This window comes from Engraulis encrasicolus, chromosome 24 (assembly GCF_034702125.1).
Source record: "Engraulis encrasicolus isolate BLACKSEA-1 chromosome 24, IST_EnEncr_1.0, whole genome shotgun sequence".
NCBI classification, from domain to species: Eukaryota; Metazoa; Chordata; class Actinopteri; order Clupeiformes; family Engraulidae; genus Engraulis; species Engraulis encrasicolus.
In genome coordinates, this window is record NC_085880.1 from 11,606,257 (window position 1) to 11,630,042 (window position 23,786).

Below are 23,786 nucleotides of genomic sequence, written 5' to 3' on the forward strand. Positions count from 1 at the left end.
TGGATTTTTTGGTTTATTTTAGTGGATTATTTAAGAAGCATATTAATTGCAGCATATCATCAATTTATGGGCATTAGGTGCCATCGCGCCACCTGACGCTTGAGCAAAAAAAAACCAAAAAAACGTCTGACCCATATACGTATACTCCAGACTGACTGTAGCTGTGGCTGTGATGGTGATATAGCCACTGCTACACAGTGGATTGTTGCCATCAGATAAGCGGCATTCTGCCTTCAGCTGCAGTGTGTCCAGTCATGTGCTGGTGTGATACATCAGCTGGTTTCATTTCACCTCATGGAAAGCATCTGAAATCTCTGAAGCCTTAGGACTTGTAAGAGGACGCTTGCGGCACAGTGGAGCAGACAATTCAACCAATCGCTTCTTGTTCGGTCGTGACCAGCATGCAGTAGTTGCGAAAGTAGAAGTCGACTTCATGGTTTAAAGGTGCACTATGCAATATTTTTAGTAGTTCATTTTCAGAATGCTGCCCATTTACAAATATTAACTTTTTAACAAATATCTACCACCACCGTTAAATTAAAGTATTCCTTATGACTGGGAAAATTGCACTTCACACACATGAAAAGGGGGACCTTCTCCATGGTCCGCCATTTTGAATTTCAAGGAATAGGCCTTTTTAGCAGCAAAACGTACAGTCCTTTGGCAATACTAGCAAATATTTAAGATCAAATTTGGCAATAGGCAGCACAGTTTCAATGCAGCATAGTTGCAATACCTACTGTAGTAGTAGGGGTGGGTATTGGCAAAGGGTTCACGATTCAATGCGCATCACGATACACATGCCACGATGCGATTCTATCACGATGCATTGCGATTCATGTACTACTGTGATGCATTGCGATATTTACTTCAGTAAATGTGTAAAATACAGCTTATTTGTCAGTTGCTGTGTCGCTTTCTTAAGTCAGTTCATTCTATTTAAGCATTCTATCATCTGGGAGAGAGCTTACATCACAACAGAAATATTACCTATTCTCTACTGAACAAAATAACCCGTGGAAAATCGAATTTTATTGTTATCAAATAATCAATTGTCATGACTCCATGCAGTATATTGAGAAAATAAGTATCACGATACCTTGTCATGAATCGATGCATTGTATCGTGAGAGTAAGTATCGCGATGCATCGATGCAACGATTATTTTGCACACCCCTACTGTAGTAGTTAGAATGACATGAAATTCAGCCAGTGTCTAGTCATGCGTTTGAGGAGTAGGTGTATGCTGGATTTTATGTGCACACCCCTGCCTGTGTGACTGGGCTGTCGGTGTCAGCAGTCAGTATGCTGAGTTGTAAGTGTATCTGGTATAAGTATCCACCCATAGACACGTGACTAGAGGCCTTTTGGGCCTATTAAGTAACTGCCTGCCTGGCTACATATGGAGTGTGAATATGTGTGTTTGTGCACAAGTGGTGTGTGTGTGTGTGTGTGTGTGTGTGTGTGTGTGTGTGTGTGTGTGTGTGTGTGTGTGTGTGTGTGTGTGTGTGTGTGTGTGTGTGTGTGTGTGTGTGTGTGTGTGTGTGTGTGTGTGTGTGTGTGTGTGTGTGTGTGGCCACTGCCTTTAGGCATTGAGTCTGAATGGCCATTGTGTAAGGCATGAACGGGCCTGGTTACAGGAGGCGTGGAAGAGGACAGGAGAGGGTAGTCAGAGGAGGGAGGTATGGACACACGCCTATTCCTCAGGTATGTGTTGGAGAGAGACAGACGAGACGGTTATTTTCCACACCGAATCCCCAAGGCATAACCAGACCAGTCTAAGTCGGCTAGAAGGCACGTGTCTCTGTGAGTGAAAGAACATGCAACGTGTGTGTGTGTGTGAGTGAGTGAGTGAGCATGAGGGAGAGAGAGAGAGAGAGAGAGAGAGAGAGAGAGAGAGAGAGAGAGAGAGAGAGAGAGAGAAAGAGAGAGAGAAAGAGAAAGAGAGAGAAGGAGAGAGAGAGCGCTTACTTCTTTCCTGCTTGCTGCTGCCTCTGCTGCTCCTGAACTCCGTCCACTGCTTGATGGAAGTCAAACACTGCAGAAGAACACAGAGGTGGAGAAAGAGGTTCATATCGATGAGAGGGAAAGACACAGAGGGAGATACAGCACTATCAAGACAGACAGGGTAAAAAGACCAAGTAAAGTATGCAGGGAAATAAGAGTCAATTGACACATAGCAGGAGCTAGTTGTTTAACTCTATATGTGGCTAACATGTGAGAACTGCTGGATGGATGCGCACAGACATGCATGCTATTTTTGTGCCAATTCAGCAGATGCATTTCAGTAAAATAATGTGAAAACAACATGAAAAGCACGTTCAACAGTTCGTGAGCTGAGAATTATAAGGTTCTATCTCCATTTTTGGTAAAATTTAGTTTTTTACATAATCTGACCCATTACATGCTTATTAATGCCTGTGTGGTGTTATTTTTGTGAAAAAAGTATTATTTTACATTGTTATCAATGAAATAAAAACGTTCTATCTCACAAAACAGCTGGGATGTAAAAACTTTGATGCTCAATATCTCAGAACTACCCTAAACGGAGATAGAACCTTATAATTCTAAGCTCACGAGTTGGTAATTGGTCAGAAATTGGTCTGAGGAAGGGTGTGCAAGCCCAAAATATCACAATATAATAATAATAATAATATATATACTGTATATATATATATTAAGTGGGAATAAAGTCATCATCCTTATCATGAGATTGAATACTTGTTCTTTCTTTAGCTCCTACCATCTAGTTCACATGGATGCCATCTTGCTCCCTCTCCAAGCCCCAATCCTAGCTGTGCTGTTCGGTCTTAGCGCCGGGGACACATGCAGGCAAGACAAGCCAAGCGAAGAGACGCGGAATTCAGCGTCCCATTCTGACAGCTCAACCGTCAACAGATCGTAGCAGCGAATCACATCAATTGAAACATCATTGGTGTTGGTTTGATTGGCTGCCGCAGGCGAAATTCGCTAATCATTTGCATAATATTAAACTTGGCAGAATATTTCCGTTTCAGTTCACCCCTCTTCGCTTGCCTACGTCCCACTTTGCTTCCCTCATAGGAATGAATGGCAATGTTTGCTTTGTCTGACTCAATCTGGGCGTATGTGGCCCTGGCACAAGACTTGATGACAGTAATGTGAGTGATGCCTTGTGCACCTGCAGCAGCTGCTGGCGAGTAGCTTGTTCTAATATGCGGTAGATATACATTCAAGTCAAGGCCATTCAGTAGATATGGCTCACTCAAATAATATCGAATGGGGGACAATGTTCTAGCCAGGCCGCGCCCTCCTGGTGACATAACACCTTCGTCGATATTAATCAGGCTAACAATGTTCATCATTTGGTAATTGGTCACATCAGAGAAAGAGTGAGCAAGTCCGGAAGGTGACAGTATTTTTTTTGTCTAATTATGCGAACAAAGTCTTCATCAGGTTTAATGCACTTGTAGCCCTCATCTAGTCCACAAGGATGCTCTCTTGCTCCAGGCTGCACTCCTACACTAGCCATGCTGTTGGGTCTTGAGACTTCATGCTTGCATCATGCGAGTCATGCCTCACGAGTGTGCACGTGTGGCCAGTCCGCGCTGCGGGGGCTAATTATACACCTGTGTGGGAGAATGAAGAAAGCTAAGCTCTTCGGTCCTGACTTCACAGGGCAGGTCGGCTCCCTACATGGCGGTGTTGGAAAGGTCAAGGAAATGGATGCCCCCAGTCATGCCAGGGGGAGGAGGGCACTCAAGAGGTCCCCCCGGGGCCACGGAGGCAGACAGGTGGGCACACATATATACACACACACACACACACACACACACACACACACACACACACACACACACACACACACACACACACACACACACACACACACACACACACACACACACACACACACACACACACACACACACACACACACACACACACTGTGCACACATGCAGTCTGCACTTGTATTCTCGCTCTCGCTCTCTCACACACACACTCAATATATTTTCTCTCACACTCACACTCCAATAATACAATAAAAAGAAATTCCTTGGTATCTATGGTTTGCCTATCTATCTACGTTGTAGATTTGTGCGCTTGGCTTGACTGTTGGACGAGCTCTCACTAAAGGAAGTCATACAGAGTGCCTGTGTGTGTGTGTGTGTGCGTCAGATCAGAATGAGTGTTGACTTGTGCTTCCTCAAAATCATATTTACCAGATCCAATTACCAATTATGAGCTATTTTAAGACACCATATGAGTATAAGGAAAATAACAAAAATAAAAACAGCTGTCTCGCTCAATACCACCTTTTGTGTCAGAGACAAGGTTAATATTGTGTTCCGCCGGTTTGACTTTATATATTCACAACTTATCTAAACAAATAAAGCTTGAGCTTGAGCGTGGCTGTTGAGAGTGACAAAAGGGCATAACCGAATTATCTCTCTGCTCTATTGCATATTTGACAAGAGTAAATGCATCTAATTTATTAAGGCTTTCTCTTTACAATATGTTGCAGCCAATTTCTCAAAGGCCCCTTTCAGGTACATCTACCATGGGTAATGATAGACCAGTGCAAATGTTTTGGCCATTGGCTACCATGGCAGCTACTGGACAATGCAACCTTTGGAGACTACAGAGAAAGCCAGACTGCTTTTACACAAAGACCTGCTTTTCACACACGCACACGCACCTTTGCCATGCTACCATTTCCATTTCCGTCTGAATAACTTTGCTTCTTTCTACTTTCCAAATGGCCTTTTGGTCGAATAATGCTTGGATCAATTCCCATTCAAAGCCAAAGAGATTTACGAGGCCATTTTGATGTAATGCCACAAGCTCTTCTCAATTGCCAACAGCTTGTGTGCCCATCCCAATTTAAAGTAACTGCGTTGTTATTATTTTATCATGCACCGGTCCAGCGGCTGCATTAAAGTGTAAATGCAGAGGCAACGAGTGACGAACAGGGGGCACAGGATACTCATGTGATTCGTGTGTGTGTGTGTGTGTGTGTGTGTGTGTATGTATGAGTGAGTGTGTGTGAGTGAGTGAGTGTGCATGTGTGTGTGTGACACAAATAGACTTGTCTGGCATGGAGAACAATAACAAAACCACAAAAAAAGTGCCGTCGTCTAGTGCAAACAATCCTTCCCACACTGCACACTTGGCAGTGTTAATTCAACACTTAGAGAGGAGGACCAACCAAAGTGTTAGAAATCACTCTCTAGGTGTTGAATTAACACTGAAAACTATATGTTACTGTACAGCAGATAATCTTGCCTCTGGAGAGCCTGGTCAGGGACTGGTTAAGATGGCCTGGGCCCCCTAGGCTACAGGTTGCTGTGGGAAAGACAATTTTTGCAATGTCAGTGTCATAATTACGAAGAATTAAGGATATTATTTCTACCAACTGTGGAGAGGGGTATTGGAATGGTTTCAATATTATCTTTTCAATATCATTCCTGCGATTTTTGACTTTTGGCCAATTGGGCCCCCCTGGCAGGTGGGGGGGGGGGGGCTAGGCTTCAGCCATATCTAGCCTGTGCATTAATGCGGCCCTGAGCCTGATCAAAAGTCCTGAATTGTCAGGGGAGCGGGTGGAACAGCAGAGCTCAGAAGTGCACTCAAGCCTGCACTACATCAGCCTCTATATGGGACTGTGGATCCCTTGTGCACTTTAAATGTCACCTGTAAACTTATCTCTAAATAGACCTCATTTGTCTCTAAATAGCCCTTTTCAAATCAAACGGCAGCAGTAAAGGCTATTATGCAGGGCTGTATCCCAGCCAGGTCACATGGTGGCCAGTGCTTCCTAAGAATGATGTCCTATACTAGGAGTCACAACACGCTACTGTTTCTTTTTATTGCCATTCAGAAAGCATGGAAGCTTTAGGTCATCACAGAGGTAATCTGGTGGTAAAAGTTGCCCCCTGCATTTACAGATGGACACACAACACAGTGGGCAGCTATGTTGCCTCTAAGTCTAGGGACACATTGCATGCAAATTTGCGAAGCGTCAGAAGCAAAGAGGGACGCAGACAGGAAAACCAAAGCGAAAAAGTAAAGACAAGTTTAATCCTTTGCAAATAAAGAGCAAATTTCAAAAGTGACCAAAATGTGACCAATCCAATGAAAGGAACACTGAATTTCACCTTTGCTCATTTCACTTCCATGTGAACTCTAGAGCTAGCCAAGGGGACGAATACAATAGAGGAGAGCACTGGTCATTCACTCTCTCCTCTTCCCACCTTGATATGGGAAGTTGACCCTGTGACTGTATGGGAACACTTCTACATCCTGAAACGTGAACCCATGAACATGCCTGTCCCTCTTCTCTGGTCCCTACCACTGCCATTTGAGCGCTGTTCAAACTCAACGAGAGAGAGAGAGAGATAGAGAGAGAGAGAGAGAGAGAGAAAGAGAAAGAGAGAGAGAGAGAGAGAGAGAGAGAAAGAGGGAGAGAGAGAGAGAGAGAGAGAGAGAGAGAGAGAGAGAGAATGAGAAGGAAGAGATGCTGTTGCAGACAAGCGTGCATGTTAATAGAGTAGACGGAACAGGAAAGAACCAGTCACTCATTCCCACTGGGTTGAGAGACAGACGGCGTGAACAGCAGGGGTAGTGGAGGAGGTGTGGGGGAGATGTGGAGGAGGGAGGAAGGGAGGGAGGGAGGGAGGTGCATCTTACCGATGTGTGCCCTGTCGGAGATGATGAGTCTCTTCTCCCATCCCTGAAGACCTGGAAACACAAACACACACACTCAGTCAGGACAGTCTCTCACACAGTCACAATAACACACTCTCCCTCAGCACACATTTAGCACACCCACTGACAATACTCATGCATTCATACACAGACACAGACACACTTTAGACACTTAAGACATACCTTTTCCTTTGCTTTCATTTTTTGCGGCCTCATCAAAGAGGCCTGGAAGGTGAATGACGACACCATTACCTGTGAGAAACACCCAGAGGAACATCCACATTAATCCACATCTCATCACATACGCAACCTACTACCCACCTAATGTGTGCAGTATGGCTAAAATACTAAAATATTAAAATAGTAAACACTTAGGAAAACATCTTCCGACAGGAAGATCATTAAAACACAATCCTCTGTGAAGAGAAGATTTAAAATATGACTCTAAAGCGTGCAATAAGCATGGGATATACACCCAATAATGTCCCAATCATTTGAGACACCAATCAGGCCATGGGATTAACTCTTGTTGCAAACTATTGTGCTGACTTCTGGGCTAAAAGATAATGAAATCACTTCCACGCAGTAATTCAATACACAATGCAACACTTATCATCCATTCAGGATCCAGGCTCGCCTTAATTACTTTGATGTTTACTGCGTACCTACTGAGTTCCAAATTGGTATTTTACAGAGTTGGTCTTTTTAGGGGTGTGTGGGATATGGCTTTTCCAATCAGTTTAATTCATACCCCCCCCCTCCGTCTATAGCAGAGTAGAGTGCTGAGTAAGCATCTTGAGTGAGCAGAGAGAAGGCCAGTCAACACAGCCGCTACTGTACAGCACTGCTGCTGCTGCTGCTGTTGCTGCTTGGTGCCAACAGCCAATGGAGGAGCCATTAGGAAGATGAAACTGAGTGCACATCAATCACGGATGCAGCTCTCCGTTGAGTTGGTCTGGATAGGAAGAACTTGTTACGAGCCCTTCTGTCCAGACCAACTCAATGGAGAGCTGCATGCATGATTGATCTGCTCTCAATTTATACACAGAGAGCAGATCAATCATGAATGCAGCTCCCCATTGAGTAGGTCTGGATATGAAGAACTTGTACAAATTGAGAGCACATCAATCAGGCACATCAACCAGCTCTCCATTGAATTGGTCTGGATGGAATTGGTGGAGGGCAAGTGGGCTTCAATCTGAAACGCCCACACTTCCTCACAACATAGTGTTAATGTCAAGGGGAACAAAGCGATACACAGAGCACTATGTACTGAACAAATCAATGCATACTGTATGACCATGCAGTGAATAAGTGAACAACACGTCACATGTTCCTGGACTGTTTTGATAACGTTCCGATTATGAACTATTTTCCTTTGGTAGCAGAAGCAACGTCACCGACAAATTACTGGACTTCAGCTCTTATCTACAGATAATTTGCTGGAATGTCGCCTCAGCCTCCTCTGAAATAACCACTCCCAAAACCAACCCCTGACTTGACCATACATTCAATCAGCAAATGTCAGTAGATAGCACTGTCTAATACAGACAAATTGTCCCTTTTGAAGGCAGAGAGTATGCATTTTTTTAATCTTGTTGTTGTTTTGGTTCTTTTGAAGAGATAGGAGGCCTCCTGAGCGTTCTCAAGTGATAAACAAATAGCGCTTGGGGTGCATACACTGTATGTGTCACCATGACTACTGCTTGTGGGGACAATCCCCCACACTCAAAATTGTATTGAACAGTACACGCACAAACTAAAATGTAACATATTATTGGTAAAACTATTGAACTATTGTACTATATATGTACTATTGAAATCATGGAAGAGATTCCAGTACTGTAAGAAGTTATTGGTGTAGCCTCCTTGTTTACAGTACTGTAAGAAGTTATTGGTGTACTGTACGATACGATACGATACGATACGATTATACTTTATTGTCAGTGTTCACCGAAATTCTTTTTGCGTCCCTGAGCAACACTCACTTAAGACAGGACATACACATAACATCACATCACAAGACTATTGCACAACTGACAAAAAACAAAAACAAGACAAAAAAAAAACAGAGGACACAGGCCTATACAGACATACAGCCTCCTTATTTTCAGTACTGTAAGAGGTTATTGGTGTAGTTGCGTTGTTTAGCGTACCGATGAAGGCGGTGACCTTGGGGTTGATGATTCCGCTGGGCAGGAGGTGGAAGTCGTACTCCACTGAGTCCACCACGACTGTGTGGCCGGCGTTGTTCCCGCCCTGTGTGGAGCCAAAAGGAGAAAAAAACAACATGAAAGAGAAGCTGACATCAGAGTGCAGGTGGGAAGGACAAACATGAGGTTAATGTGCATAGGATAGTCGTGGGCAGTCGTGGCCTAGTGTGGGCAGTCGTGGCCTAGTGGTGGAGATTAACCTAGATCAAAGGGTTGCAGGTTCGAATCCCTCCCTTACACGGACTCCTTCCGTGGCTGAAGTGCCCTTGAGCGAGGCATCAAACCCCTGCTGCTCCAGGGACTGTAACCAATACCCTGTACTGCTAATAACTGTAGGTCGCTTTGGATAAAAAAAAAGCGTCAGCTAAGTGTAGTGAAATGTAATGTAAGGATACAGGTACACATGTGCATGGAAGCGCACACACGCACGCAAAGCTCACTGATCCAATGCCCCCCATTCACACACACTTTGCCCCTGCCTCTGTGCCCCCTCCAGGTTGGCTTCCTATGGGGCTTTATCTGTACATTCATGGCCTGCAGAAAGGTCAACTGCGGTGTTCGGACTACCGAGCCTAGGCCACATGACAGCAGGAAGGCCTGCTTTTACGAGCCTGCCTGCGTCCCTCTAAATATAACTTCCAGCCAGCAAGGGACAGGAGTGTGGTTGGTTGGTAACACCTTTTCAGCACCTGTGCAGTGCGGGACAGACGAACTGACGGTCGTCCCAACACGGCTGCATGGGGGCCAGAGGAGGCAATTGGGGGGAAACAGAAAATCTACAGTCAATCCGGAAAGTATTCACAGCGCTTCACTTTTTTTACATTTTATTGCAACTTTGTTGATCTTGGTCTCATCAGACCACACAACATGGTTCCAGTGATCCATATCCTTGGTCTGTTCATCTCTCTTGAGACCAAGATAAACAAATTTGCTTTAGATGGCGTCAAGCATGTGTGGTGGTAAACAAGTGAGTTTTACACAAAAAGTGCATCATCTGGCTAGTCAAGCATGGTAGTGGGACTGACATGGTTTGGCGATGTATGGATGCCTTCAACATTGGAAATCTGAATTAAACCTAAAGAAGCATGCATGTCAACATGCACTGTAACTGGGTGGTTGACGTTTAAGGGCGTAACGCAAAAAAAAAAAAAAGTTTTTCAAATTCCTGAAAAAAATGATGGATAAAAATTGGAAAAAAATAGAAAAAAATAAAGCACTTAGTGGTCTGTGGAATTTCACCTTATTTTTGCCATTTTTGGGAAAATGTGTCCTGCATCAACACATAGCATAGGCATGTCACACCGCAGGAAAATGGAGTCACACCACAGGGAATTCACTGCATTATGGCCATTTTAATCATTTTGTATACATGACTGACATCTGAGCTCATGCTAACTTGATAATGATATTGTGTTTAATCTTAATATGTGTTTTCATTAATAAAAACACTTTTTTTTCCTCCTATAAGAGCAGTCACACCACAGGACACCATAAAATGAACCTAAGCATTGCGTGACAGAAAGATTGCAATATGAAGACATATTAAGAGGTTAAGAGTCACCTTAAACTTCCACAGCACTCTCCAATAACTGAGGTACTGACTGGTTAGGAGCCAGTCTTTAAGACCCTTGTAGTTGGCCTTGCAGCTGCCCATTCACAAACATTGACATACACGTCACCCCACAGGACGCAATTTGTGTTACGAAATTGAACTTGTAGTTAATATTACTGTCTTGAGTTTTTTCCACGTTCACATATCTTAATCTAAAGTTAAGATTTATGCAATCATGCCAAATGCTTCATACATTATTCAAAATGTTGTTGGTTAATTTATATATATATTATTATATATTGTTTCATTAATGTTACAGTCACACCGCAGGAAATTTGACATATAAACCTTTACATAAATCTTAACAAAAATGTTTCTTCTCATCTAAGACTAATATGAAACATAATGTACCACATCTTCTTTCATTAACATTTGTTTTTTAAAGGAAAATAACAGTTTTGTAGGTTTTTAACCAATGTTACGAAAAAACAAGGCGTCACGTCTCCCACCCAACTACAGAAGCAGACCATGATACTCTCCATAGGATTTCATTCAAAACTCACACCCATCTATTTTAGCCAGTTGCAGACTCAAAATGTACAATTTCAATGTACTGAAAGGCTGAAACACACACCGATGACCTCCCTTTTAATCCCTTTTCATTTCGAAATGAAAAAATGAATGTAGTTGCTGCCAAAAGTGGTTCTACAAAGTATTAAGCAAAGGTTGTGAATACTTTTGTAAAAGTGATTTCTTTGTTTTTTATTTTTATAAATTTTCAAAACTGTTAAGACAACTTGTTTTTCACATGGTCATAATGGAATAATTTGTGTAGGATTTTGACAACAGAGATTAATTTGTAGCATTTGGAATAAGGCTGTAAGATAATAAAATGTGAAAAATGTGAAACGCTGTGAATACTTTCCGGATTGACTGTACACACAGCTTACTGCAACATGAACTGGCCACTTGGAGTACCACAGATTTGGCTGAAATTCGTTGATGGTGTTCAGTGTCCACAGACATGCTTTCTGTGATGGGCACACATTCTCTATGCTCCCAAATTCTATGTTCCCACAGACTACAACCGTGTGTTCAGGAGTTCTTTAATTTCAAAGTTTCTTTTCTCAAAAAGCATATTCTTCACTGACAGCCTAAGGTTAGGGGTTGTTTTGGTCTGGGCAGGGCACAGCTTATACTGCTATAGGGTCAAAGACGAAACAGGGTTTTCAGGACTCCAAAAAATAAAACTGTTCCCCGACACCGTTCTTCAACTTTTTTGGGTACATTGGAGTGTAGAGTGATTGAGTTTATTATTTTCTGTTCAGAAAATAGTAAGGAACATGCATTTTTACCCCATTTTTACCCATAAAATGTCATTCAGTGTAATGCGGTGTTAAACAGTTGATGATGCAAAAAACATATAGATGACGTTAAAAAACTGAAATAAGCTACATAACATAGTAAAGGGCTATATTTAAGGTCTTCATCAAACCTAAAAATTTCTAGTAAAAGGCATTTGCAAATAGTTTTTGCAGTGTTTGTAGTCTTTCACCGAGTGCATTTCACCCATTTGGCTTTAAGAAGTTTTTCTACGGAAGAGAAAATCAGTTTAAAATACACAATTATTCATTTTTTTGTATGCCCCCGCATGTGTTGTGCTAAACAAAAAAGATTCGTAAGAATTTGACTTTATTTTCACATAAAAATGTGCATTTCACTGAATGACCACAACTATTACACTGAATGATGCCTTGGCAAAAAAGCCTATATAAACAGCTACTTTTCATTGCTATCATATTGTTACCATCATACTACAGTACTCAACGTCCTGAATGAGTGACAACAGAAATAGATGTTGTCAAATAATTTGTATTTTACTTAATATTGGGGCATTAAAACGTGTTTTGAAGAACTTCAAAGATCACAAGCTTAGAGGTAGGCTACAACTTAGGCCTAAAACAATAAAAAAGAAAATGTTGTCTGTTAACCTGCATATTTCGCGGATCTCGACTAGGGTGTTCTGATAATTCATGTACAACTTCCAAAATCCCAGAATCTACCCAGTAATATGGTTGCTATATGGTAATAACAAGGTTGTAATGGAAATAACAATAAAAGTCATAATTTCAAGTAGTATCATCATATTATTGTATCTTATAGTAATATTGCAACTTATATTGCCGTTTTGATTCTTAATATACAACTATGAACTGATTACACTGAATGAAATGGCCCTTACACTGCATGTCACTGAATGACATCTCTTACACTGAAGGACGACCAAATACTTTTCACCTTATTTTTACCTTTTTACAAACACACAGTTAGTCACCTACATGAAACAATGACTTTGACCCACAATGTGTACTATGTCTATTTAGAAAATATGCTTGTTTGGATGAATATCTGAGTATAAAAGTATTTTTGACATTTCACTGAATGACATCTGTTTTTGTGGACGCTGCTACCACAAGATAAAAATACAGAAGTTTCGACTATTGAAGAACAAGACTCTCCCTTTTCATCATCACTTAAGGGGTCCCTAGGGGTCCTTTTGATGATGTCACAAATTGTTGTGTGACTATCACTTTTTATTTTGATTTAAAAGCACCATGTTGATCTTATTACACTGAATGATATCTTAGGAATTGAAAATCCGGACAAAAGTCCCCAGATGATTTGAATATCAAAACAAAATGGTAATGAAACGTGCTTTTAATACAATAACAAGAACACTTCTAGAATTATGCCCAGAGAGTGAAAAAATAATTTTGTTCGTCATTTTGCACAATTATTCAAGGATGTATTCATGATTTTTAAGTTCGGACCATTACACTGAATGACATTTTTGCACTTTATGAGATTATTTCACGCATACATTGACAATTATTTTTCTTTAAATGTTACTGGAATGAGAAACCAGACTATGCTGTTTATCAGCATAACATTCAAAATTCATTAATTTACTTTTTTGATAGTTAAATGAGTGCGGAACAAAAAAAATGCACGTCTCGTCTTTGACCCCATAGCATTGTTTCGTTTAGTGGCAGCCCAAAAAAATATGCCCTTAGGAGCAAGCACTGCTGCTACCCAGCTCCACAGAACAGATGGATAGGGACACAAAAGCAAGCGTTTTTCAACATTTGCGAAACGCCAGAGGATACAATTGGTTTACAAGAAAAAACAACCACACATCAATTATGAACGTGTATCCAAGTTAAGTCTAAGTCAGTGTGTGTGTGTGTGTGTCTGTGTGTGCGCGCGCACATGCTCATTTATCCCCCTGGAAACACAGGACAATAACTCACATCTGAAAAGACCAACTGTTCTGCTTTTGTATTCTCAAGTGTTCATCCAGGTTAAACCTTAACACCTCATTGTTTAAAAAGAGGCATTGGTTAGCCTGACCGAAACTGAAAACACAGGCCTGCATTACCAAGGCTACCGTTGCTTAGACATTCGGTCATGGTACTCTGCACACTAAATAAACTGAGGAAACGCAATCCCGGAGGGCGTTTCTCAACAGTGTCGTTGCTAACTAATTTAGCAACTTACTCCGGTTACAATGCCATTTGTCACTGGCAGCCTACTTAAGTTACTAACTGGATAGTCATGATGCTTTCGAGAAACGGGGTGCTGATTTCCTTCATTGAAAGAATAGGCAAGCAAGTGCTTTTCATTTATAACATCTGTAAACACATGTTATCAGTCACTGTACTGAACTGACAATCCATGGCCTTACATTTGAAAAATTCAAAATGGTTGTTTTTGTTCTGGCCTTGGCCTGTGTTGTGAAAGTGGAAGTTATTCCAAGAAGGGAGTTTAGTACCAAGCCCAAATAAGTAATCTCCCAGAAAGAGATATCATTGAAAGAACACCTCTTTTGGCTGAAGGCCTTTGCAACTTTTGTGAACATGTTTTGCTATACAGGGAAATACAGGGCACAATGACAAAACGTCTAAGTTTCTTGAAAGTCTCATATGAAAAGCTGTGCTTCTGCAGAAATGTGTTAGTGAAGGTGGTGGGAGAGTCAATTATCATTAGAAAAGCTACATTTTTCCAATGAAATATTATGTGACCACTTTAAAAGATAAACAGCTTACACATTTTTTGTAAAGCAACCTCAGAAATTACGTTCACAGTGCAAAATCTTAATCTTTTCAGGGGACCTCGCCAAGGTGGTAGGTCTTTTCAAGGAAGCTGTCTTAACTGTTAAGTGCTAGGGGACATCTAGAAAAAAAAGACATAGAGCGCTTGGGCCTATATCAGTAGTTCTACCACTCTGTGCCTACTGATATGAAAAAAAAAAACATCTTCTGGAAAATCAGTCTTGAGAAAACAAACATGATGACATAATGCACACATGAACTGTATCCAGCGGATATGTGCTGAGAGCTGGTACATAGCCTGGAGTTCAGTTAGCTGCGTGACCACTTCACAGATACTGCATTCAGCATATAAACTATTTTAAAGCAAGAACCTACAAACACTCTAAACAACCATGAACATCATATAAAGGGGGGTTGGGGGTCCACTGGAGCTGGTTGTAAATAGGGTCCAGATTTTAGTGTTAAAGGCTCACTGTGTAGGATGGTGACCAGAGTAGGTATTGCAACTAGCAACTATGGTTCTCATGAACTGTGCTGCCTACTGCCAAATTGAATCTTTCTTTAAGAGGGATAGAGAAGATCCCTCTTCTCGTGTGTGAAAAGTGCAATTTTCCCAGTCATAATGAATACTTAAAATTTGATGGTGGTAGCAAGTATTCATGGAAAAGGTAACATTTCTGAATGAGGAATTTAATTCCAGAAATTCTGGAAATACAGTACTAAAAATATTACACGGTGCACCTTTAAAGGGGTATGCCACTAAAAGTTAAAAGAGGGAATATGTCGCTAAGCTAGTGAAAGTCAATGTATCCGTGTAGCATTGTAGCATGCTACACGGATACATTGACTTTCACTAGCTTAGCGACATATTCCCTCTTTTAACTTGTCTTAAAGCAAGACAACGCTTAACATGAAAAATAAGACACTTTACCACCTTTATAAACCCCAGCCAACGATTTTAACTGTATTAAGCCCCAAAATAGTGGCATACCCCTTTAAGTCCCTGCCAACAGGCTCTGACGTTAGGCATCCACACTCCCCTGGGTTCCCACACCTCCCCAGTTCAGTGGTCAGTGGTCATGGCGCTATTCTATTCATGGCCTGGACAGAAGGCTGGGACATCCTAGGGGTGATTGCCCATCTATGGATCGATGCCTTACCCCTTCGGTTTGTGTGTATGACGTCCGGATAGTCAAAAGGCCTCATGGCCTGTTTCCACTCACGCAAAAACACAGTCCAGTTTAGTCAAAGAAGGTGGATCTAACAAGAAGCTTAATTTTATTTCTTTTCCGGTATCCACTTTATGTCGGGTGAACGCCCCTTTAGGAGACCTTCGGTTAGGAGACCTTCGGAGTCCTGAGGTTGAGAATAAACCAAGTCCCCTTAGCGCTATAGATGGCGGTAGCGCACATCTTGAGCAAACACCTCAAAAAGAGAAGAAGAAGGAGGGGACAACGCCCCCTTAGGAGACCCAACTTGAGCATACGCTTTTGCATTGAGTGGGCGTGTTCTGCGTTATCTTTCTCTTATCCAGTATTTTTGGTTTAGTTATGGCAATGTGTGAAGTTATTTGTACAGCGAGTGATGGTGTGGCCAAGTGAGATGTGAGTGAGAAGCCGAATATGATTGTGCTGCTGACCTTGAGTGACTTTCAATTCAGTTAGAAGAAAAAATAGCATCACACTTCGAAAAGAGGAACTTAACCGGGGTTAAGCTTAAGTCAACGCCCATCCCACGTTCAAGTACCTCAGGCTAGACCAAATTATGCTGGTCTGGTCTAACCTGGTTCTCACGCAGATGGTTGGCGAAAATGCACGAGGGTCTGCGTGAGAACCAGGTTAGGTCAGGTCATTCAGGAGTTAGACAAAAAAAATATTAGCCCAAATTTCTAAATTATTATTTCCACATTTCCAATATCCATTTCATAAGAGAAGTCAAAACGAAAGAGAACTTTTGTGTTCTTCCTAATGTGCACGGCACTCAAGCTGGGGCTTTCAGGATATTTAAGTCCTCCAACAGGAGGAGTACCGGTATATTCTACTCATTTGTCATCCTTAATAAAACATGTCATGGTTCTCCACTTACCATTTTATAGAAAAAAAGAAATCACTTAACCTCTGAGACACTTAGCCTACAACCTGTCCGGTGAGAAACCAATCCCTGTTCCCCTGAGGGTAGGTGTGGCGGGTCATGCCTTTCTACATACCTTTTTAAATGGCTTCATCAGTCGGTTAACCGATCACTTTAAAGGCTATATCATTGATCTTCTGATAAAAGTATTGTAGTGAATGGTAATACACAGTTGTTTGTCAATGGCTGCATGCCTAGCCACATAGGCCAACTTCTTTATGATGACACACTGCAACACGTGGTTAGGAGGGCACACTAAAACCACCAATTTCCCCCTCACATGCTAACACATAAAACCGAAGAGGAAGCTAAGCTATGTTTAATGCACTGTGACACATTCACAGCCATCGGCTAAGGGTCTGTTCTAGGCTTCCCTGCCAGCAATAACCCGGAACATTTTTCACATCTGATTCAAGTTCTGCTCGGACCGCCATGTGGCTGGGTATCAAGAATGACAGACATTCTTGGACGCCCTCCCAAGTTCCAGGCCCCCCCGTCGTCAACTAAAAGCTACCCGGAGGATGTAGTGGCTGCTGAGGGCACTAGGCTACAACCACTCCAGGGGATGTGGGACAGTCTAGTAGGAAAACTGGGAGGTGGGGGGTGGAATTATTCCCTGTGACGTGTGGTGTCACGATTCCACTTGTAAACAAGAAGGCCAGTGAGTGTCATGCTTGCCAATGCTGTGATGTGATCCACTTCTGTTTAACAGGGGAAATAACAAACATAAAATCGAGCAAAGAGGACAGGACGAGTAAATCTCCCTGAGCAGTCATGGGTACGACAGAGTCCCAAATGAGAAGGGAGCTTTAGCTAGCCTGTTGCAGCCTCACTCTACCTTAGCAGCAATCATAGTTGTGGATGCCCTATCTAGACAGCGACGTACTACAGTATAGCCGATACCAGCAACCAAAACAACAAAGTTCATATTTTCATAACATTTTTCCCACAAAAATGGTGACAATGACAACTTACAAGGCAGCTGTGCAGTCCACCCAAGATAGAATCAGCCAGCCTGCTGCAGCTACCACATAATCCAACCTGGCCTATTTGAAGATTTCAAGAAGTAAATGCTGATATTAGTTGCGATAGTGGCATTAGCTTCAAAAAGTGTGGAACAGCTATTGTAAGTCTGATATTCAAAATACTGCAATTCAGTTCATCTTTTGGTGTGGTTATGCACCACAGGACTCTTTCCCCTAGTCACTGATGATGCAGCTTGATAGCACTCTGAGTTACCAACACAACCCATGACTTTTAAGTCTTTCAGGGGGCAAATAACCATTGCTGACATAGACTATAAGCTATGGTGAACGTATGTTACATGATTGTCTCAGCATTTGTTTTGGTTGTTGTTTCAGCACAAGTTGAGACCTAGCCACTGGTACATTTCGCCTACAAAGTGTCTCCAAGTCTATACACACACCTGACAAATCTGTGAGTGACTTTCTACATACCATGCTTTGCATTTGGACTGAAGTATATATACCATTAACATTGTAAAGACCCTTCACCTATTACCGGTATTACAGGGAGAATACATGGCACACTCTTAAGGAGGAGAGACCGCAACAAATTTGTTACATAATTTCAGTCTTTGCCTAAGGAGTGTTGTGGTGGGTGGGTGTTGTCAAACCAGACGCAAGAAGAGCTTGCCAAACCTGTCTTGAAAAGAGCCCAAAAATGAATTGACTGGGGCTTATATGGCGTCTAGGCCATAGGCTAAAACGAAACAGCTGACGCCTCGAGGAAGGCACACAAACAAGGCATGCTGGGAGTTCAACAGTGATGGTGAGGACACTATGTGCACTGCATCCAGAAATCCTTTTAAATGCATATCAAAATCCATGATTTGATAAGCTTCTGAGGGATTCATCACTATGCTGAAGTAACCAGAGGTTCTACTTCTAGCCTACACACAGTAGTAGTAGGCCATTTACCAGGTGCAAAGCCACAGTGCGGAGAGCTTCAGTAACATGTCCCTCCTCTCATACGTAGTAAGTGTCGTGACAAGTTAGGAAATGCGATGGAGACGCACCACTTGCTGTAGCAGCCGTTTTTATAAAAAGACGACACTATCTCCTTTCACTCCCTTCACTTCTTCTTCTTCTCCTCTCTCTCTCTCTCTCTCTCTCTCTCTCTCTCTCTCTCTCTCTCTCTCTCTCTCACACATACACACGGAGAGTACCCCAGGCCAGTAAGTGGATTTATTTTTACATGGCTATGGCTCGTGTTCAGTGTCCAACAGCAGGAGAATGTATGTTATGCGAACCCTCTATCAATATGGTGTATACATATAGTAACACAGGAGTGGGGTGGGGGTGTGACGGCATGTGGATGGGCCCCACTAACCTCACATATCCCCAACCCCTGGGCCTGGCAGCTGAGCACAGTAAGTCTCAGCAGAGCCGTCTGTGCACCTGTTTCACTGTGGTGCCTAATGTCCGGCCACTTCCTAACAGTGGCCGGTGAAACATTTAAAGGGATGTGTGTGTGTGTGTGTGTGTGTGTGTGTGTGTGTGTGTGTGTGTGAGTGTGAGTGTGAGTGTGAGTGTGAGTGTGAGTGTGAGTGAGAGTGTGTGTGTGTGTGTGTGTGTGTGTGTGTGTGTGTGTGTGTGTGTGTGTGTGTGTGTGTGTGTGTGTGTGTGTGTGCGTGCGACAGAGTGAGATAGTGAGTATGCAAAATAGAATGCAATATTGGCAAGAAAATGGCAGCAGTATTTAAGACCGAATAGTTCTACAGTGCATCAGTCTTGATTCCTCCGACTTTGGCTGCTCAAGTGAGCTTCCCATTCGTGCCACCAGGGAGGTAGGAATTCTAGAGTTTGGTCTTATGATGAACATGTGTTTCTATCCTGTACACCAACAATAGTACGATGGCATTAATTAACAAAAGACCTGACAACTGGCTGTCAACCACTCGTTCAAGAATACCGACACAGTATGAAACCTATTCCATCCCTTGCTTGATAAGTTACTACTTTTGGTCTACAGGGGTCTCCTTACTGACATTAGCTCCGATTAGCTCACATCCACTAAACACAGTCAACATGACGGTTGTTACTTACAGATTTTACCGACGTTATCTCCCACCAAACAAATGCAGCCTAGACTGCTGAATGTATGGATATTATGCAACATAGATGTCAACAACAATATCATCTGCGTAAATTCAAGGTGACATTAGCTAGGAGGCGCGCTAGCAAATGGAAATTGATTGTCGCGCCTCGTTCGGTCCTCACGTTCAGTTCATGGTGGCGAAGCGGAAGGCTTTACTCAGCAGCAACAACAAATGCTGCATCCTAAACGTGCTTACTTATCCGGTGAATATGGCATCGTGAGTGACACTAAACACTGTGTACAGTATACGCTCAATGCAATTAGCCGAAGTCGATAACCGCTAACGCATGCAGATGAGGACAATCCAACTTGGAAAGCCTTTAATGCGGGGAAACGTAGAGCCAAGGAAGAGGCCTTGTGCCGTGAACTTTGTAGTAGCTCTACCTGTTCAGCAAGCTGTTTAAAACATAATTTTCAAGCAATCGGTGGCGCAGTCGTCATGTATAGTCAGTGTCTTCTACAGTTGGCCATTGCAACCTACACTGTTTTACCAACCTTACTATCCACAAATACTATCAGGGCACTGCGTAAAGGGATTTGCACTATCCCAATAACCTGTCAAAGGATGGGTCAGAAGGCAAGACAATGCTGTTTGTTTTTTAACAGTAAGCGTTACAAGCTATAAACGCTTGCCAGTCCAATAACTCAACCCACAGATACAGTAGAGTTCGCTGGATTTGTTGGCAGTCTATTTACCTGACATCTGCAGACTATGTCCGCGTCCTGTGCGAGTAAATCCACCACCTTTCCTTTTCCCTCGTCGCCCCACTGAGCTCCAAGCACGACAGTGACTCTGTTGCCAATACTGGGCGCAGCGACCCGTGAATCCGCGTTTCCACTACCGTCACCGTGGGCACCTCCATTCTGCGCCGCGACCTGTTCACCCTCACTTGCTGACATGACTGTCTCCACCTGCTCCAGCTTTGCGCGAGGGAAGACACAGCGTAGGGAAGCTTGGTAGTCGAGGTAGTGCCCGCTCCGAACATGCGTCGTGTGACCGTCGAACACGCCCCCCGTGAATGTGTGTAGCCACCACTGAAAACGACTCCATGGGGTGTAGAACTAGGTTCAAATCAGGGCTTCTCTTCGCTATGGCCTTCATGACTCTTAGCAGACAAGTGTATACCAAATAAACAACTGAAAAAAAGGAAAATCATTTGATCTAGCTATGACAAGAGTGGGCAGTAAAATGGTAGAACAAATAAGCTACTCCAGTTCCAGGAATGTTGCACTTGGCCCTTGTGCAGTCAAAGCATGCATAATTCATAGCCCTATATAGGCCTACCAATTGTGAAGTTATATGATCTATCTTTCTGAAATTACAAACACATTGATACAATATCAATCATGAAATATCTATTCACAGCTTATTTCTTTTTGAGAAATTTGTGTTTTGATCTATGGGTGGATAGTTAGGGTGTCCCGTGCATAGCGCGCGCACACACACACACACACACACACACACACACACACACACACACACACACACACATACTTTTTAAAATTATGATATTTACATATGGGCTATATGTACGTATATAGGGTGGGGAACCTGTCTCGAGGGCTGTTTACCTTGAGGCCGTCTTATCTGCCCCCCGACATAATTATAATGTTAAGAAGTTTGGCGTAGTATGGCGTATTTTGTAAAGAAATGTTAGAAAGTGCAGGGGCAAGTGGTTTGTGTCCATAGTACAGCCCTTGGAGGACTTTATAAAATCTGAAGTGGCCCCTTGTGAAAACTCACCCCTGATATATTAGAACTCAGTGTTGCTTTGCTGCCCCCTGGTGATCACTCTATAATGGCACTTGAGACAGACTTGATCCCATCCCTGCCTAAGATGGGCAAAATGTATTCATTAGTTACTAATTAGTATTAATTAATTAGTTACTAGTAGCCTATTAATAGTGCCACATATCCCAAATAACTTGATTTTACCTGTGCAATTCCACCAGGTGATTGGCTGGTTGAATGACCACCTGGTTGGTAAAACAAGGTCATTTGGAGTATGTGCTGGACTAGCCTAACTAATGAGTGCATCTTGCCCATCACTGCTAATAACCACTTCTCATGTAAACAAAGATATCCTACTTAGATGTATGGCACCAGCCAAGACTCAGGCAGTGATTTCAGATGAGCGAATTGAGGTCATGAATGTGTCCGATGTATTTGTTGCTTGCAGAGCTTCAAAAGTTGCATTCCAACATCTGTTGCATTAGACCTGCAATCTTGGTTTTAAAAAATGCCATTAATCAATGGAGGTTCTAGACTAGTGTTCCTCAACAGGGGCGGTACAGCCTCCCAGGGGGCGTTGGGGTGCCCTAGGGGGGCGTTGAGAATGATACAGTTGAGAGTGGGCGGTGCTTAGCTGTCATTGGTCCATTGATTTTTTTCTAATAAGGGGGGCGTTGGCAGGCTTGTGATGAGGTCAAGGGGGCATTGGGAGGCTTAGGATGAGGTCCAGGGGGCGTGGGGAGGCTTAGGATGAGGTCCAGGGGGCGTGGGGAGGCTTAGGATGAGGTCCAGGGGGGCTTTGTTCAAAAAGGGTTGAGAACCACTGTTCTAGACCAAAATGACCGGGGGGTGGGGGGGGGGCAGTAGGGCCAGTGATTGTTCAGGGGTGCACATAAATTGGCAAAAGAGATCAATTCTTTAATGTTGAATATATAATTTACATGTCATGCGTTTTAGAACTTCATATTTTAAGTCATTGGCTGTTCAGCACAGGGGCCACAACAAGGGCCAGAAGGAAATCTACAGGAGCACTGGCTCACTCTGCCCCCTGTCTAGAGCCGCCCATGCTATTCATTTATCTTCCGGCCTTGATTTTTTCACCCTCACATAATGCTTTCATTTGCTTCGAAAAAATCAGTAGAAAAGAATTCACAGAGTTTATTCGCCAAAATAGGGTCTACCTATTCCTTAATTAACTGACAGAATGGTTAAAACGTTCAGTTAGGCCTAAATAAAAAGTAATTTTAGAGATAGTTAGGAACACGTTGTGTAAAGTAGAGGTACAAGCAGGACTGCTGACAGTTTTGACTGGGCCCAGGACAGACTAATCTGAAAGGGCCCCCCAACCAATACATTCAATGTAATGAGGATCCAATTATGGGCTCCCCATCTCCCTGGGCCCGGGCATCTCCCTGGGCCCGGGACTAGGCCTGTGTATTGATTGACAATTTTCGGTTCCGGTTCCATTTTCGGTTCCTTCGTTTCGGTTCCGGTACCAGAACGGTTCCATTTTCGGTTCCTAGAAACCCTGAATTACGTGCAGTTACCCAAAGTGGCCAGTAGATGGCGTAACGGGTCTGCAAATCATGAGTTTCCCTGCCTGCAACAAGGCGGCGCTCATCGTGACTTAAAGGGTGTGCCACTATTTTGGGGCTTAATACAGTTAAAGTCGTTGACTGGGATTTATAAAGGTGGTAAAGTGTCTTATTTTTCATGTAAGCCGGTGTCTTGCTTTAAGACAAGTTAAAAGAGGGAATGTGTCGCTAAGCTAGTGAAAGTCAATGTATCCATGTAGCATGCTACAATGCTACACGGATACATTGACTTTCACTAGCTTAGCGACATATTCCCTCTTTTAACTTGACTTAAAGCAAGACAACGCTTAACATGAAAAATAAGACACTTTACCACCTTTATAAACCCCAGCCAACGATTGTAACTGCATTAAGCCCCAAAATAGTGGCATACCCCTTTAAGCAATGGCGGGTTAAAGGCATTTAATTCTATACAGCATTCATGATGATGCATGCTGCAAGTTGTCCTCTCGGCCTGGCTTGGCAAGTATAATACACGGTTTTGATACTGATAAATGTACTCATGTCTGATTAAAATTGTTCTGCTGTACGGTGCAACTTCACTTCTGGTACCAATCCTATGTCAAGCGTGCCTGATGTAGCAGAGTGGAGTTTCCTAAGATTTCTGACCTTTACTTAATTAGGTTTTAAAAGGTGACTACGCCA

At 42.7% G+C, this 23,786-nt stretch overlaps 1 protein-coding gene across 1 annotated transcript in view; it reads right to left on the reverse strand.

The window, feature by feature from the left end:
* The window catches only part of adss2 (adenylosuccinate synthase 2), a 43,178-nt gene extending 22,340 nt beyond the window's left edge, over window positions 1-20,838 (reverse strand). Inside the window, exons 1-5 of the mRNA XM_063191482.1 lie at window positions 20,511-20,838; window positions 8,844-8,946; window positions 6,871-6,939; window positions 6,670-6,720; window positions 1,971-2,037 (exon numbers count right to left, since the gene is read on the reverse strand). Of these exons, the coding sequence (XP_063047552.1) occupies window positions 1,971-2,037; window positions 6,670-6,720; window positions 6,871-6,939; window positions 8,844-8,946; window positions 20,511-20,714 (494 nt within the window). The 5' untranslated portion in view covers window positions 20,715-20,838. The remainder of the gene's footprint in view (window positions 1-1,970; window positions 2,038-6,669; window positions 6,721-6,870; window positions 6,940-8,843; window positions 8,947-20,510) is intronic.
* Between the last annotated feature and the right edge of the window lie 2,948 nt (window positions 20,839-23,786).